Source organism: Siniperca chuatsi, linkage group LG21 (genome assembly GCF_020085105.1).
Source record: "Siniperca chuatsi isolate FFG_IHB_CAS linkage group LG21, ASM2008510v1, whole genome shotgun sequence".
Classification (NCBI taxonomy): domain Eukaryota; kingdom Metazoa; phylum Chordata; class Actinopteri; order Centrarchiformes; family Sinipercidae; genus Siniperca; species Siniperca chuatsi.
The window spans coordinates 160535-179277 of record NC_058062.1 but is presented as its reverse complement, the minus strand read 5'-3'; the positions used below and the strand labels follow the sequence as shown (position 1 = coordinate 179277).

The following is an 18743-nucleotide window of genomic DNA, read 5'->3' as shown; positions in this document are numbered from 1 at the left end:
CAATACTACTATACAAGCAATCCTGGTGAGAGGGGTTATATGCAGAGGCTATGTGATATATGGATGCTTCGAAACCTAACATCTACACTGAGAAAGAAACAACTCCTGGCTCAGTGGCAACTGCTATCACAACTAGAGATTGATGAGGTACAACAAACCTGCTACGGCAAGGGGGAGCCAGGACGACAGGTCAGGGGGGAGATATCATCATCATCATCATAATGTCAGTATTAGTAACAAAGCCAATAACAACAACTGTAGTAGCAGTTGCAGAAACCTCAAGCAGAACCAGACTCAACAGTGGGCCATGTTAAGTTTTGAGAGAGAGAGAGAGAGAGAGAGAGAGAGAGAGAGAGACAGTCTAGGCCTATAGTAGCATAACTAAGGGCAAACACAGTAAACACAAAACCTAAGGGATGGTTCAGGACTCACCTGAGCCAGACCTAACTATAAGGTTTATCAAAGAGGAAAGTCTTAAGCCTACTCTTAAATGTGGAGATGGTGTCTGCCTCCTGAACCCAAACTGGGACCTGATTCCACAGGAGAGAAGCTTGATAACTGAAGGCTCTGGCTCCCGGCCTACTTTTGGAGACTCTAGGAACCACAAGTAACCCTGCATCCTGGGAGCACAGTGTTCTAGATGATTAATATTATAAAGAGTATGGTCTAGACCTGCTCTATAGGAAAAGTGCAATGACATAACTTCCGTTAATTGGCGCTATATAAATAAAAATAAATTGAATTCTAATCGGGTAATTATGAGCTCTTTAAGATATGATGGTGCCTGACAATTAAGAGCTTTGTAGGTGAGAAGAAGGATTTTAAATTCTATTCTGGGTTTTACAGGGAGCCAGTGCAGAGAAGCTAATATTGGAGAAATATGCTAGTTCTTGTCAGTACACGTGCCGCAGCATTCTGCATCAACTGGTGAGTCTCAAGGGACTTATTCAGGCAGCCTGGTCATTAGGAATTGCAATAGTCCAACCTAGTAACAAGTAACAAATGCATGCACTAGTATTTCTGCATCATTTTGAGACAGGTTGTGCCTGATTTTTGCAATGTTGCATAGGTGAAAGAAGGCAGTCATTGAAGTTTGTTTCATGTGGGAGTTAAAGGATAAATCCTGATCAAAAATAACTCTGAGGTTCCTTATGGTGGTGCTGGAGGCCATGGTAATGCCATCTACAGCAACTATGTCTTTAGATAAAGTGTTTGGGGCCAAGGACAATAACTTCAGTTTTATCAGAGTTTAACATCAGAAAATTGCAGGTCATCCAGGTCTTTATGTCCTTAAGGCATGCTTGAAGGCTTGATTGATAGATATAATTGGGTATCATCCGCATAACAATGAAAGTTTATGGAGTGTTTCCTAATAATACTGCTTATAGGAAGCATATATAAGGGGAATAGAATCGGTCCAAGCACAGAACCTTGTGGAACTCCGTGACTAACTTTGGCATGCACGGATTATTCACTATTAACATGTACAAACTGAGATCGATCTGATAGATAGTATTAAAACCAGCTCAGTGCGGTTCCTTTAATGCCAATTCATTGTTTCAGTCTCTGTAATAGGATGTGATGGTCAATGGTGTCGAATACATTACTAAGATCTAACAAGACAAGTACAGAGACAAGTCCATTGTCTGATGCAATTAAAAGGTCATTTGTAATTTTCACCAGTGCTGTCTCTGTGCTATGATGCACTCTAAACCCTGACTGAAAATCCTCAAATAAACTATTGCTATATAGAAAGTCACACAACTGATTGGCTGCTTTCTCAAGGATCTTAGAGAGAAAGGGAAGGTTAGATATACGTCTATAGTTGGCTGAAACCCCTGGAGAGGGGGAAGAGTGGGCTTTTTATGAAGTGGTTTAATTACAGCTACTTTAAAGGACTGTGGTACATAACCTGTTAATAAAGACAGATTGATCATATCCAGTAAAGAAGTACTAACTAAGGGTAAAACATCTTTAAGCAGCCTAGTTAGAATGGGGTCTAAGAGACAGGTTGATGGCTTAGATGAGTTAATCATCGAAGTTAGCTGAAGAAGGTTGACTGGAGAAAAGCAGTCTAAATATACATCAGGTTTTACAGTTGTTTCTAAGGTTCCTGTGTTTGAAGATAAATCGGTACCGGTTGAGGGCAGGACGTTATTAATTTTTTCTCTAATAGTTAAAATTTTATCATTATAGAAGCCTATGAAGTCGTTACTACTGAGGGCTATAGGAATACATGGTTCAGTAGAGCTGTGATTTTCTGTCAGCCTGGCTATAGTGCTGAAAAGAAACCTGGGGTTGTTTTTATTTTCCTCTATTAATGATGAGCAGTAAGCTGCTCTGGCATTACAGAGGGCTTTCCTATACTTTTTAAGACTATCTTGCAAGACTAAACGAGATTCTTCCAGGTTATTGGAACTTGATAAAAACTGAGAATTCAGATAAAAAATTTAGAAGAAGGCAAGGCACCGCTGTACACTATAACAAATAGAATTGGCTGTCGTGTTTTCCAGGTTGGGTGTGAAAGACTAAGAACAAGGCTTTCAAATGAGTTATAATTTAGTTTAGGTTTAGGGTTGATTAATAGGCTTGAGTCGAAGATGGCTGCAACTCATTCATTTCATTTAGGCTAAAGGACAGCACAGAAGCACTAATCATGGCAGCACAAGAACAGGCACCCAGTACAAGATCAGTAGAGGCTGGGGTCTACCACACCAGACAGGACCCCAGGTGCAGACTGTGCAAAGATGCCCCTGAGACGGTTCAGCACATAACAGCAGGGACAGCAGGGTGTAAGATGCAGGCAGGAACAGCATACATGGAATGCCATAACCAAGTAGCTGGCATAGTGTACAGGAACATCTGCCAGGTAGTTGAGAATGGTCGAGCTAGGATCCTGTGGGACTTCCAGATCCAGACTAACAAACTGGTGATGGCCTGAGAAGCTCGAAAAATACCAAGGGCTGAAAGAGGAGCTAGAAAAGATGTGGAAAGTAAAAGCAACAGTGGTGCCAGTGGTAATCGGAGCACTGGGGGCTGTGACCCCCAAACTGGGAGAGTGGCTCCAGCAGATTCCAGGTACAACACCTATAGTCTAGGTCCATGTAGTCCAGGTCCAGTATCGGCTAACAGTGGATGGTGTCATCTTCAATGATGTGCATACATCCATTATACATATATACAAATAGTGAAAATTAGAATAGAATAAAAATAAAAACAATATATACAGTTACTTATATACATACATTATATAAAGGAAGTGGTATGGTAATATGCATATGCATATCATTTATTTATTGTGGAGAGCAGAGAATGAGGTGGAATTGAGGAGTCTCACAGCCTGAAGGAAGAAGCTGCTTTGTAGTCTGGTGGTACTAGAGGTGTGAATCTTCACTGGCCTCACGATTCAATTATCACCTGTCAACATTTCGAATGCTCAATGATTCTCAATGCATCTCAATCCTCATCCTCCATTTTCTATATTACTGCACATGGCTACTTTTTCATCGATTAATACAAACAGTCAGATAAATCAGAACTCCCTTTATATTTAGAAAGTGCTTTCAAAAATAAGATTACAAAAGTCTATAATATAAAAAGCTGCATCATTTCAATACCAGTATCTGTGTGACCTACCTCAGTTCTTAAACTTCTCTCAGAGTTGGATGGCAAAAATTGACAGCGCCTCCTCAATTCGTGGCTTATTAGTTGGGCTCGCTGTATTCTTTATGATTGCAGACGTTAGTTCAGGGTAAAAATGGCTAACGTGGTTCCTCAAATTTGTTGTATTGCCAAAGTATTTAATTTTTGTGAGGCAGATTTTACACACAGCGTGCATCTTGTCCACTTTGTGCTTCCCAGCAAGTTCATAAAATCCAAAATGTGCTACATGTTCGCTTTCAAAATACTGGGTGCGTTTTTTATGACTCACTGATGATCTCTGCCTCCCTCTGCCACATCTCCCAACATTTAAAAGTAACATTAGCCTAACGTTTGCCCACAATTCAATGCAAAAGAGCAACGTTGCAATGTAACGACATAACTTGACAACTTTATTGTCCAGTCGAAGCCAGAAAATCAGCAATCAATGTTAGTAGGTGATAATTTTGTGTAGACTGCAAACTCCCGATTATGTTCTGTCAATGCGTTGATGCAGAATCTCCCATGTCCGCATTGCGATGCATATTAGAATGGAGAAATTTCCACACCTCTAGGTGGTTTGGCAGCGGATACTTCTGTATCTCTTGCCAGATGGCAGCAGGGTGAACAGGGTGTGGCTGGGTTGGGTACTGTCCTTTAGTATCCTTTCGGCTCTGCACAGACACCTCACCTCACCGATATCACTGATGCTCAGTAGATGGGTACCAATGATCTTCTGAGCGGTTTTAATCACACGATGCAGAGCCCTCCTGTCCTGGGCCGTGCACATCCCATGCCAGTTTGTGATGTTTCCAATCAGGATGCTTTTTATTGGTCCTTTGTAAAAGTTAATAAGAACTTGGCACTGGAATTTTGCCTTCTTAAGTTTCCTTAAGAAATACAGCTTTACTAGCGTGGAGATGTTTGATGTCCATGACAGGTTCTCTGTGATGCTGATTCCCAGGAACCTAAAACTGTTCACCTGCTCCACCTCAGCTCCACTGATGTAGACAGGGGTGTGTGTCTTTGCCTCCATTTTCCTAAAATAAACAATCAGCTCCTTGGTTTTGCTGACATTGAGCAGTAGGTTGTTCTCTGTGCACCACTTGATTGTTGATTTCCTCCTGATATGAAGTCTCATCTTTGTGTGTAATCTGGCCGATGATGATGGTGTCATCCACAAACTTCACCATAGAGTTCTCTCCATATTGGTGGCTGCAGTCGTGGGTGTACAGCGTGAACAGGAGGGGGCTGAGCACACAGCCCTGGGGGGCTCCAGTGTTGAGCACTAGAGTGGAGGAGGTGTGACCGCCAATCCAAACTGTCTGGGTCCAATATCCAGTTGCAGAGTGTGGTACTCAAGCCCAGAGTGCTAAGTTTTCCAATCAGTTTTATGGGGAAACTGTGTTGAATGCTGAGCTGAAATCAAGAAACAACATTCAGATGTAGGTGTTGTTGTTCTCAAGGTGTGTGAAGACTGAGTGGAGGGCAGTGGAGATGGTGTCCTCTGTGGATCTGTTGGTTCTGAAAGCAAACTGGTGAGGGTCAAGGCTGGCTTGGATGTTGTTCTTTATGTGCTGTAGAACCTCTTTCTTAAAGCCCTTCATCAGAATGGGGGTGAGAGCCACAGGGCTGTAGTCATTTAGACTAGACACTGCAGACTTTGTAGGTACACGGACGATGGTGGCTGTCTTGAAGCAGGTGGGAACAATCACCTGAGACAGTGATATGTTAAAAATGCCAGTAATAACATTAACTAGCTGACTGGCACATGTTCTTAATACACAGCCAGGGATGTTCACAGGCCCAGCAGCTTCACTCATATTCACTCTCAGCAGGATTCTTCTCACATCCACTGTGGATACTGATGGTGGCCAGTCTTCTGGAGGCGGAGTAGATTTTACAGCTGACTCTTTGTTGGGGAGATCAAAGTGAGCATAAAATGTGTTTAACTCATCTGGTAACGTGGCCTCACACATGATGGGGGGCTCCTGCTCGTGTAGCCTGTGATGGTCTGGATCACTCACCACATATCGTTGGTGTTGAGGTCTCTCTCCAGTCTCTCCTGATGTCTCAGCTTTGCCTCCTTGATACCAGCTTTCAGTCTTGCTCTGGAGGTGTTTTAAGTTTCCTTGTCACTTGATCAAAAGGCAGCTTTTTTTTCACCTCTCCATTGATCCAGGTTTTCTGGTTGGGGAATGATTTTATTGTCTTCGTGATCACCACATCATCAGCACATTTGCTGATGTATGATGTCACTGATGATGTATATTCCTCAGATTGATGTGGTTCTCCTGGGTGGCAGCCTCTCTGAACATGACCACCGTCTGTGCACTCAAAACAGTCCTGTAGAGCTGCTCTAGCTTCAGCTGTCCACACTTTAACTGTTTGTTTGTTTTTGATTTTGTTTGTTGTTGTTTTACCCTTTTAATCAGCTGGCAGTAGGTAGGCAGGAGAAGCAGGGAAATGTGGTCTGACTGATCAAAGTGGTGGCAAGGGAGGGCATCATTGATGCTTGATGATGCTTGATTGATTTTATAATCAGGATCACTTCTTTGTTAAAGTAACAATCTTGAAGATTTTCATTTAAACAATTGTCTGTTAAGTCACTATCTATCACCGAATGAGGTAACACTATGGTGATTGAGCCTATGGCCCACTGATGTATTGCAATATATATTTGCAGTATTATGAACTTGGTGTCGGTGGCGACATTCATGGAAAAAAATTCTGTATTAAGTTACTGCTAATGCAAACCGAACATTTCCTACTGCTGCAGCTTCACATTAAAAGCATTTAACTTATTATGAAGTAGTCACAGAAAATGCAATGCATTACACCATAAAAAGAGAACTTTTTACACTTTGTGCTTGGATAAGCTGCCAAAAATGAAAGTGACTGACATCTTGTGAAAGCAAACCGCTTTAGTACCAAATGTACAAAAGAGCCATTGTGACCTAAAATTAGCTAAGCTGTGAAAATCAGGCTACTGTTGGTGCTACACTGAGTGACTAGCTAACATCGCTAATGGTTATCTAAGACACTGAGATGATTATCAAAATGCAAAAAACACTATATACAACGTTGTTTGTCAGTCAGTTGATTTGTCTGCCCAACAGAGACAGATGTCTCTACAACTACTGGACACATTTCCATTAAATTCCCTTATCCCATTCCTGCTCCCCAGAGAATGGACCATGACCTTTCCTGCAGCGCCACCCTCAGGACAAACATACATCAGAAAATGATATTGATAATGGTCTTGCAAACATTCCAGATTACCTTAACTGAGAGACAATGTTTTTATCTTTTTTCAAAAAAGCAATGTATGGCAACTACTATATGGTTAAGATTGAGGACAGCAAATAAAGAACTAGTTTAAAAAGTCAGCTGACATTACACTGCAACAGATATTGTATCCAACACATCCTTTTGCCCCCATTTACACTGACTCACTTCATGTGTCTCAGGTGGATCAGATATTTATCTGATCTGTAAACAGTTCAGTGTAAATGCATCCAAGAAGCATTAAAGACAGTTTGAAACCTGACCAGTCATAAGTGAAAAACTAACAATATTCAGAATTGTAGATCCCAAAAATGGCGAGAGATCTTTAAAAGGTTTAGCTGGTAGGGGGTCAAGGAGGCTGGTGGTTGGTTTAGAAGCTAACACCAGCTTAAACAATGTTTTGAGAGAGTCTCAAAATTTGTAAGAACAGAGACTAACTGGTATTCAACATATGAAAGTAGCTGGAGACGAGGAACTAATTTTGTATATAATTTCTATTTCAATGTTTAAATGTCTATAGTATCTATTTTTTTGCATAAAAAATCATGAGCTGTAAAGGGAGAGCAGCTAACAGACGGCTGTTTTTGAGTAAGTGTGGCTCCTGTTAAAGAATAAATCTAGGATTGTTTTTTTCTTGTTACTGATTAAGCAAGAGAAATAGGCTGCTTTGGCAGCGGACAGAGCACACTTGTAATTTAATAAACTCTCGTGTCATGAGGGTAGAAAACATTTTTGTTCCAACCTCCTGCAGGCCTGCTTAAGACATGTTTTTCAGTAAACCAGGGTGTAGATCTCTTTGACCGTCTTGTTTTGGAAGAAAGAGGTGCAACTGAATCCAGGAGACTAAAAAGCGCTGTGTTTAAGTCACTAGTACAAGGTCCTGTCGCTGCAGTGAGAGGAGCCAGGACCACAGGCAATCACTCACCACTCATTGGTCTGTCAGCTAAAATTGACAGACCGATGTGGCGAGTGGTGAATACATCAGCATCAAGATTACAAGGACAGGCTAGTGTCACTTCAAATTTAATAAAGTGATCTGACATCACGGATGTGACAGGAGAGATGGTCAGAGCTAATCCTAACCCTGTCAGTGGCAGCTCTGAGCCTCCAGTTTGATTATGGGTTGGGTCACGTCTTATATTAATAGGTCAGTCCAGAATTGCTTTAGAGGTAACGTTTTTTGTTTGTTCGGGTGTTGAGCTTTGCTGGTGTAGGGCAGATAAGGGTTTGCAAGATGATCTCCTGTAGGACTCAGAAGATAAATACTGAGAGTGTACGGCATGCTAGCAGCTCTATGAGGCTGTACTTAGACACAGTGGCACTTTGAGCTAAATGCTAACATCAGCATGTTACTCTCCCAACTCGCCGATTGTTGGTGGATATTTCAAATGCTGGTTGCCAATGAATGTGGCAGTTGGACGTAAATTTAGAGCTGCTGAGTTGTCCAATATGAACAGAGTTCCTCAAGTGAACATTTTCTGTAGGAAAAACAAACTGTTACTGCAGGAACTATGGACGCCTGATGTAACTCCTCCCACTAAGCTGCTGTATTCACTCCCATCGCGAAAAATTTACAACCAACGCCCAGAAGACTGAGTGTGTGTGCTGCTCTCAGCTCTCTGTCTAATTTTAGCTGCTGGAACACGGCAGTAAATCTCTGTGGACAACAGATTTACTTAGTGTGTGTGTGTGTGTGTGTGTGTGTGTTTGTGTTTGGACCACAGAGACAAACCCTGCCAGCGTCTGAGTGTTGAATGCCAAACAGAGTTAAGTCATGCTGAGTGAATAATGAATCAGTGACATTAGTGAATAATTAACACAAAATCATCACAGACTGAATAGCTGATTTACCGTCAATTACTGAGTCTAATTGGTGAATTAATGAATCAGTGTTTAGTGAATTAGTGGAATTAGTTATTGTTGTACAGATGACACATCTCACTTAGGATCATATAAGAGCCTCTGATGGAGCTGATATTAAAACTATCTCAGGCTGATTTCAGATCGACAGGCAGGTTGACTTTGCAGCTGCAGTTGTGAACAATTTAAAAGACCACCTTGTTGAATGATGGACTGGCCATCTGCCATGCTGGACAAACACCAGCAGGGCTCAAGTAAAAGAAAAAAAGTTAAAGGAGAAATAAAGTGCTGCTTGCTGAGGATGAAAATGTGCAAAGTTAACAAATTATTCACCACCGACTTTAAGTTTCACACAGACAGTTTTTTATTATCTGATTTATTTTTAACTTATATTACTTTGATATTTTTATCCTGTTTCCTCTGAAAAAACGTTGACTGTCTGTGTGATATTAAATGTGGTTATGAAAGTCTGGACCAACAGCCTCAGACCTGTCTGTCTACTTGTCTGTCTCCTGCTCAGTTTCAGTTTCACTTTGCTCCATTAATATAAAACAAAGTCATTTTAATTACCAAACCACATAAAGAGAGAAAACAGTGGATATGTGAAAACAAAGAGAACATCTTCTGATAAAAAAATACACTGTAAATCTGATTAAATGTTTCCATTCATAGTGGCATTTAGCTGCACTGTGTCCAAAAGTGACATTTTTGGAAAGTGATAAATGCTAAAAGTAAGTAAGGTTGCATTTGAATTCATACGCAGTACAATTGTAAGAAACAGAATGGGATTTTTTTGAGCTGAGGTCAACACTAAGACATTCGTAGTGTTGACCTCAGCTGTTGACATGAACAGTGACAGAAATTATTGTATAAAGAATGAAGAAAGAGACCTGAGAGAGAAGTTCAAACCCTGCCTACTTTCACACCTCCACACAGCTGACCAATCATTGAATGAGGTGGGGATGATTGTCAGTTTCAGAATTGAGGAGGCTGTGCCTCTGTGAGTGATGGTTGTTCCAGTTTGACATCAATGACCTCCTTTATGCCTTTCAGATGTTTAGTTTGTGGACATTCCTCAGTCAGAATTGAAGATGCCTTTTGGATGAGTTGTGAAAAGAATCTACAGCAACCACATTTGCCTTTGACTTAGCACTTCTGTCCTCTGATCTGGAAGGCAAAATAAATGTAAAAAGAAGACATTGTGGTTTTAGCAGCAATTATCATTGGAGCTATTGGTTGACCAACAACCGCTTAACAAAGTGATATCATATGTACAGTCCTGAACTTAGAGTGTGGTTGTCAGGTTTGAGCTCTGTCCTGTCAACCTAACCCAGCCGACTACAGGATGGACTGCTGACTATCTGGTTAGCTAACAACCAGACAAACTTAGAGTTACTGGAAGATGGAAGGTGGATTTTTAATCAGGTTCTGGATAGGAAGAACTCCTGGTTATTATGATGTTACAGAAAATAAAACTCTGATCAACTCCTTTTGTTTTTCAGGTGGTGTGTGTGTGCGTGTTGTTGAGCGGACGAGTTTCTCCGGCAGAGTTAACCTGCGAAACGCTGATCCTGCTATCGACCAACTTGACAGGTAGCTTTCTGTCTGTCTTCCTTTCTCTGGGTCTACATTTTTGATTTTCAAATAATAGACAAACTAGTGAAGCCCGACTCCCCTCTGTTTCTGCATGTTTTTCTCTTAGCGAGGACGTTGGCGTTACTAAACCAGACGTTCACCATCAGTAACACTTCAGGTTTGTACAGCTGACTAGACTTACTTTAAGTTGTTACAGGATTGACCACTAGAGTCACTACTAGAGAACAAGAGTACCATCTGTAAACAAACAGGCTGAGCATTCTTCTTTTGCTGTCCTCTAGTGGTTAATATTTTCACCATGATTGCACTCTTTGGACATGGTTTTGTGGTATACCTGTGCAATATTTTCAGACTCAGTACTGGAACAAGCCACCACCAGTAATAAGTACAACTGGACTACAAGGATCCCTAGTACCATACTCTGGTCTACCTTGGACCATACTGGACTACCCAGGACTACAATGGACAATCCCAGAATGCCCAGAATCACTCTGCATGGCCCTTGAGTACCCTGGAACTACTCCTGAACACACATCACCAACCTAATCTACCTTGGGACAGTATAGATTAGTGTAGTGCAGTTAGGGTAGCCTGGGCTAGGGTTAGGCCTTAATCCTAACTGCACTACACAGGGGTACCCTTAGTACCTAGGACTAACCTCACTGCACAGGAGTGCCCTTAAGTATTGAGAACTATCCTAAACTACACGGGCATAATCTTAAGTATCCAGAATTACCCTGACTATCCAATACTACCCTGGGCTTCCTCAGATGGTTTTAATTACTCAGGATTACCTTAAATACACAGGAGTTCTTGTAGGTTCCAAGGAATACCCTATTTAGACAGGAGTGCACCTAAGTACGCACAATTACCCTGGCTACACAGGAGTATCCTTAAGTTTTGAGGACTAAGCTAAACTACAAAGGCATAACCTTAACTACCCAGAATTACCCTGACTATACAATACTACCCTGGGCTTCCCCTGACAACCAAGGACAAGTGATTGGTCTGTGTGTCTGTCTGACTGACTGTCTGTCTGCAGGTTTATATTGTGATCTGTCTGTGGACGGTATAGGAACCTGTTGGCCTCGCAGTGCAGCAGGAGAACTAATCTCCAGACCCTGTCCTGAACAGTTTAACGGCATCCATTACAATACCACGAGTAAGTACCTGTCTGTCAACCTGTCAGTCTGTCTGTTATGTGATCAGGTGTTGCTTATTGAATACTGTTGCTATGGCTCATAACTCTGAATTCAACAGAGAATGTGGCCCACATAGTTGTATCCAACCCTGTTTCTCTTCCACAAACCCATGGTCTACTCAGGTGCTCCTTCTCAACTGATTATATATTATAGTTTATTTGCTGTAAGTTACCCTCCAATGGTCAACAAAGTGTAAATACCAGATGGTTTGCTTTACTTCAGCATGACATAAAGAGTTGACAACACCTGATGATCCCTTTAAAGGTCAATCCACATAGAAGGTGTTTTCAGAATTGTTTTTGACGTCCATCACTCACCCACCTCACAGAACTGATTCCATTTTATCAAGTGAATAAATCCACTCTGACTCTGAGACACACATCACAACAGGACCTCCTATGTTTCTTTACACTCGAAAATATTATTATTTCTCTGTTTGTCCTAGTGAATCTCCACAGCTGTTTATGTTGATTCCCCCTCGCCCACCGGGGAATACAATCAATGAATCAATAAATAAAAGTGATGCTAATTTCTTCCAAAAGAGCCAACATGAAAAGTATTTTGTCCAGTAAATTTCTGATATCAGTCCGCCTGGTGAAGACAGTTTGGCCAGCTGCGGTCCTCTGCTGACAGTCAACAGACAGCTGGTTCTGATGACAGACAGCTGAACGTACATCAGAGTCGGGTGGACTGAACGGACATGTCTGGTTTGCTGAATGACTTGCAGTAGATCATATGTTGTGTTTCAGTCAAAGGAAGCTGCGTTTCTCAGCTGTTTGTCGGACTCTGTTATGATGGACTCAGCCTCTGAACTGGGACACTGCATACAATAATCATCATCCCTCCTCAGTCCTCACCCAATCAGGAGCTGCCAATTAACTGTGACCCATTTACAGCTTAACACTTTGTGGTCTCACTGACGTTCAACAACACTGTGAGGAGAGGAGACAGCAGGAGGAGGATTTGGTGACTTTATTTCCTGCCAACTGGCTAGATGACATTCAATCCCAGTGTGTGTGTGTGTGTGTGTGTGTGTGTGTGTGTGTGTGTGTGTGTGTGTGTGTGTGTGTGTGTGTGTGTGTGTGTGTGTGTGTGTGTGTGTGTGTGTTAATGTGTGTGTGGGTGGCAATAAATATCCTGTTTAATTAGATGTTTAGTTGTTGATCTGACTTAATAGCATGAGTCATCTGTGTGTGTGTGTGTGTGTGTGTGTGTGTTTGTGTTTGTGTGTGTGTGTGTGTGTGTGTGTGTTTGTGTTTGTGTTTGTGTGTGTGTTTGTGTGTGTGTGTGTGTGTGTGTGTGTGTGTGTTAAACCAGCTGGAGCCTATGTCTCACTCCACCTTCATCATCTCTTCACACAGAGAAATACCCTCACTGTCTCTCCACTGATGTAATCAAATCGCCATCCTCTGATTGGTTAGCAGTCAGCTAACATTAACTCAGCTAACAGGCTAATGAGCTAGCTGCCGGTCAGTACTGAGTGGGTGTGTTAATCCGTTCAGCTTATCAGCTAGCGGAGCAGCTAAACCCAGACTTATTGATCGATCATGAAGCCAGCTGGATGGGGGAGACTGTGACACCAGTTAGGACCAAATTACAGCTCTGGTGTTGCCGTGGTTACGCTGTAGCAGCTTGTGGCAGACAAATTAATTAATATTTCAGTGTTTGATTCATCAGTTATGAGTGCAGGAGTTTTTAATCTACAAGACACTGATCAGTTTAAACTAATGTTGATTGATTTTAAAAGATTATGATATTAAGTTGAAAGTTTATTCTCTACCTCAGAAACTGCAGGTGATGAACAGTGTTGGAAAGTACATTTACTCAAGTACTGTACTTAAGTGCAGTTTTCAAGTACTGGTACTTTACTTTTCTGTTACTTTATACTTACTTTATACTGCACTATATTTCAGAGGAAAATATTTGACTTGTGACTAGCAAGTTAAATAATTAATGTAAAAACAACATGAACATTTTATAAAATACAACTCAATAGTCAAGTTTAAACCAAATGAAGCTCAAATTTTAATAGTTTCCAGAAAATCATCAAAAGAAAACATGAATTTAACTTGTTTCCACCCACTGCTTGTAATGAATGCTGGCATGCAGGAAACAGGGAAAAGACCCAAACGCAGACAGCACAGGCAGACAGGTGCAATGATTTAATATGGCTTACTGGCAGGTACACTGGTTGGCAGGCAGGCAGGCCGGTAGGTAGACAGGCAGCAACCATGCAAATACCACCTAGAATTTTTTAAATTGTATAATTGTAATTGTAGTGTTAATATTAATAAATTAATAATAGGCAGCTATAGAAATAATAATGTCAGTATTAGTAACAGAGCCAATAACAATAATAATAATAATAATAAAACATTATTTATAGAGCACTTATCAAAACAAAGTCCAAAGTGCCTTACAACAAGAGAAATAAAATACCACAAAATAGAAATAGAAATACATATATAGAACACATAATATACACAAAAGCAATAAAATAAACAGCCAGTTCAGGTAAAATCAGGATCTGCTTTCAGATAAAAATGTGTTTTGAGAAGAGACTTAAACGAAGACTGACTCAGACAACCTAATTTCTTCAGGCAAGTTGTTCCAGAGCCTCGGGGCCCTGATAGCAAAAGCTCTGTCCCCCTTAGTTTCCATCCTGGACTCAACAAAACAACAACTGTAGCAGCAGCTGTCGAGCAGGAACACAGGGGCAGCAGGTGGCCCACAACCACAGATCCAGACTCTGCAGGAACACAGGGGCAGCAGGCGGCCCACAACCACAGATCCAGACTCTGCAGGAACACGGGGGCAGCAGGCGGCCCACAACCACAGATCCAGACTCTGCAGGAACACAGGGGCAGCAGGCGGCCCACAACCACAGATCCAGACTCTGCAGGAACACGGGGGCAGCAGGCGGCCCACAACCACAGATCCAGAAGCAGAAATACCTGCTGAAAGCGACAGAAGGAGAGAGGAGAGAAACGAGAAAGCACAGAACTACGGGAGAGAGAAGATGTCGAGTTAGTAACATGCAGTAATGGATAAAATGCATACAGATGAAGAGGGAGAGGAGGAGAGAGGAAAGAGGTGCATCATGGGAAGTATCCCGGCAGTCTAGGCCTATAGCAGCATAACTAAGGGCAAACACAGTTTGAGTTCATTGGTTGATGGAGATAAACAGCTGGTGGAGCTAATTCTCCAGTTGCTGCAATTTAAATATTGCAGAAGAAGAGGACACAACAAGATGATGTCATTAACAGTGAGCTCCAGCTTCATGTGTTGATGTGAGGAAGGTTACAGCCTCGTCTTTGCTCCACACAGATGTGATGTTTTCAGCTCTTCACTTTATTCTCATCTTATACCTCATTCTCATCATTTATTCACTCAGTCTGTTACTTTTACTTTAGGATCTGAATATTTCTTCCACCACTGCTGACAAAAAAAAATCTCACCACAAGGTCCATCCAGAAACTTTCAATCATATCACACGATCTTCATCAGCTGATGCAGTTTGCCCAGTTGTCATGAAACTGTAGATGTTTGAATTTTCATTCCAAGCAGCTTTCTAAAGTTTTGATTTTATGACATAAAAATTGTAAATCAGCTGTAACCCTAAATAATAATGTTAAAATAATCATTATCCTCCCTCTGTTTGTGTGTGTGTGTGTGTGTGTGCAGACCGGGTGTACAGAGAGTGTCAGTCTAACGGCAGCTGGGCTCCTCGAGGAAACTACAGTCAGTGCACCGAGATCATCGTCCTGGTGAGACTCATCAATACACTGATCAATACAGCCACCAATCACTACACTCAGATCAATACACTGATTAGGGCTGACACTTTTGACTGAACTACTCTTCAAATGTGATTAAAAAAAATGTTTTTGACCTGATGATCTGTCTGAAGTCAAAATGTAAAAGTGCAACTTTATTAACACAAATCATTCAGATAATCATGACACCAAACCACCGAAGAAGAAGTGAGGAAACATTTTGGATTAATGCAACAATGGGTGGTAAAATCTGTTTGCTGAATTTGTACAGTGCAGCCACGTTAAAGCAGTTTAAGAGAGTGAATAGTTTGCGTGAGATAATCATACGAAGCAGCTCACTTAGGACGAAACAAACTAAACAATTGTGTTGTCTCTCTTTAAACGGATAGTTCGGGTTTTTTTTAAGTGGGGCTGTATGAGGTACTTATCGATAGTCAGTGTGTTACCTACAGTAGATGGTAGTCGATGTGCAGCAGACAGCTGCTCCGCCACAGACGCGCAGAAATTATCACTGCTTTACCGTGCTGTCAGACAGCCCTGTCCTTTGGCACTACATTTTCTCAACCGCAGGACTTCCTTATTCCTACACATACTGTCTTTGTAGCGCACTGTATTAAGCACTCGTAAATCAGCTGTTTAGGTCGTAGTTTGAGCAGTTTATTACAACAAATACAAAACATTAAAAATTTGTGATTATGACAGCGATGAAGAAATGGCGTTCACTGTGGAGACAAGCAGCACGTAGGAATCTCTGCGTAGGAATATATACATGGCTGATTTTGAATTTCATTTCATTGTCTAACCAGGTGACTGTTGCTTAGCCCAGCTGCCATTTTGAGTTAGATTTCTTTTGTTTGACATCTTGGACCCAAGCAGCCATTTTGGACACACACCCTTTGTTCTGTAGTTTAGTGCATTCAGATTTAGACTTCATTATGTGTGTTTTTGCTTTGTTTATCTTTTATAAATGCTTGTGTATAATTATGCTGGTTTCTTTAATGTTGCACAAGCGTGAATAATTTGCCAGCCTCTGCTATGCTGAACTCCAAATCCATCAACCTACTAGCTATTGATGGTTATTCTGGTTATAGTTATTAATTTAATTATTAATCTGAGTTCCAAATTGATAGTTTAGTGTATTTTATGAGACTGAATCAATTCATTGGCTATTTCTCTTCTTTAAGAAGAGTGGTGCCCCCGAGGACTTAAATTGAATTAAAGTTATTATTTCTGATTATCTTTGATAATTCTGATTGCCATAATTAATTGATCGCACCTACACCGTTTGGTGCCACTTTAACCATTGTAAATCCCAACACAATACACTGATCATTACCTCTAGTCTTGTCTAGGACATTAAAGTTATTGTAGGTGATGTAATGATGAAGATGATGATGATGTTTTAAAAATACGAGAGGAGTGTTTTTATTGTTTGTTGCCTAGCAACAGTTTCTTATAGACTTCAAACCTTTTGAACATCAAGTGTTCAGTGTACTTGACTTTGAAAACATGAATGAACAAACTGCAATTGAAAGCAGCATTCAGAAACCAGATGTGGAATAATCATTATTAGTTCAAATCGTTTGATTTTAGAGCCTTTGAATTATATTTATAGTCACAGAAAATAAAACAGAAGAGTTGAAAAGCACCTTGACACCTTGTTTTAAGCTTCATCAAACCAAACCTGAATTACAACACATAGAGGACAGCGTGACAGATTATTGCAGATAGTTTTGGATGATTTTATTTTAATTTTTGAATTACTGGCTGTAAAAAGACTGACTGCTGTTACAATAAACACTACAGACTGTACATATGATTTACTGACAAAAAAGTGGATTTAGTGTTCAGTTCCTCTTAAAAGATGAAAAGACTTCATGTTTGTCCCAACAGACCGAGACAGAGCACACGTATGTCCCCACAGACGTATAAAACAAGAAAACACTTTTAGGACCAGAGATAGTGTGTGTTAGTGTGTGTGTTTGTGTGTGTATGTGTGTAGAAGTTAACACATCTATTGGGTGATAATGTGTTTTTCTGATACTGGCATCTATAATGGATCACACACACTCAGAGGGCATAGATTTGTTCTGACTGTTTGTTGACCTCAAACAACTTAGTTAAACCTGTTTGTCAGTCTGTCAGTCTGTAGTAAACCTAACTTGTTACTGGTAAGAGTCACCATTAAACTAACCAGCACCACCACCATGGTGAACGAAAATGGTTCCACAGAAACTAAACTGCCCTCAAGGCTTTGTCACCCAGGACAGCAAAGTTCACTTAGATGGTTTTGAAACGACTACTGATGTGTAACTCAGATAGCAAAAATTTGTAAATAAACAGGTAAGACGGTGTCGTCCCTCATTCGTCCAGGAGTGTTCCATCATAGAAAAGGTTTCAGTCGTAGTCGTCTGGACACTGTTTTCAGAATCAAGACGTTTCGGCTCCCATCCGGAAGTCATTCTCATTTGTGAAAATGGTCTGAGAACTCAGAAATGTAAGCTACTCTGTGTTGTTTAAGACCCGCCCTCAGGAAGGAGTCTACCTGAGTATCTGCTGTTTACCCTGCCTAGTTTCACCTGAAACTGACCTTCTTTTGTTTCCATGATGGCCCAGTAATCAGTAATCAGGCCTATTGTTTTCTGGCTGCACCTCCCTCATCACTGTTAAGTACCTGATTAGCATGTGATTGGCTTGACCATGGTGCTAATACACTGTGGTAAACGTTGGCAGGTTGAATCTCAGACCACCATTTCTGTTCAAAGAGGGGTTTTCTTTTTTCACAAAAATGGCTTCTTTGACTCCTCTTTCAAACCAACTCTTCTCTCTACTTAGAATCTTCACCTCACTGTCTTCAAATGTGCGGTTTGTAGCTTTTAGATGCGGTGTCTCCATCCCTTATGTACTGGACTGGACTGTCTGAAAAACTACAAAGGATCTTTATACAGATTACACAGATTACACAGATTATCTTAAATTTCTGAGTTCTCAGACCATTTTCACAATTGAGAATGACTTCCGGATGGGAGCCAAAACGTCTTGTTTCTGAAAACAGTGTCCAGATGACTATGACTGAAACCTTTTCTACGTTAAATAAACAGGTACTAATGTAATTGTAGAAGTTCTCTGTAATCAAGAAATATCACCTTAGCTAGAGCCAGAGCATTGAGAACCAGGGGCACAGGTTATAGGACTGAACCTGGAAGTTGTGGAGTAAGATGGTCAGAACGTGACGTGTTCTCCGCTTGATCATGCTGAAAATCTAAACGAGGGACCACAGGGCCCTTTGTGATGGGCAGCCAATCGTCCTGAGGCAGAGAAAGGGTGTAGGGTTTGACCGTGGCTTAAGGTAGCCAAGGTAGTCTCTTAACTGGTCTGTAGA

The 18743-nt window shown here is 41.1% G+C and overlaps 1 protein-coding gene across 2 annotated transcripts in view; it reads left to right on the top strand.

Moving 5' to 3' along the window:
• Positions 1-18743, top strand: part of crhr1 (corticotropin releasing hormone receptor 1) — a 53284-nt gene that overhangs the window by 10325 nt on the left and 24216 nt on the right. Inside the window, exons 2-5 of one of the 2 annotated variants that reach the window (XM_044181951.1) lie at positions 10290-10380; positions 10490-10540; positions 11459-11545; positions 15270-15352. In XM_044181951.1, the coding sequence (XP_044037886.1) occupies positions 10290-10380; positions 10490-10540; positions 11459-11545; positions 15270-15352 (312 nt within the window). Of the gene's footprint in view, positions 1-10289; positions 10381-10489; positions 10541-11425; positions 11546-15269; positions 15353-18743 lie in introns of both variants that reach the window. The other variant, XM_044181950.1, reaches the window with a different exon arrangement.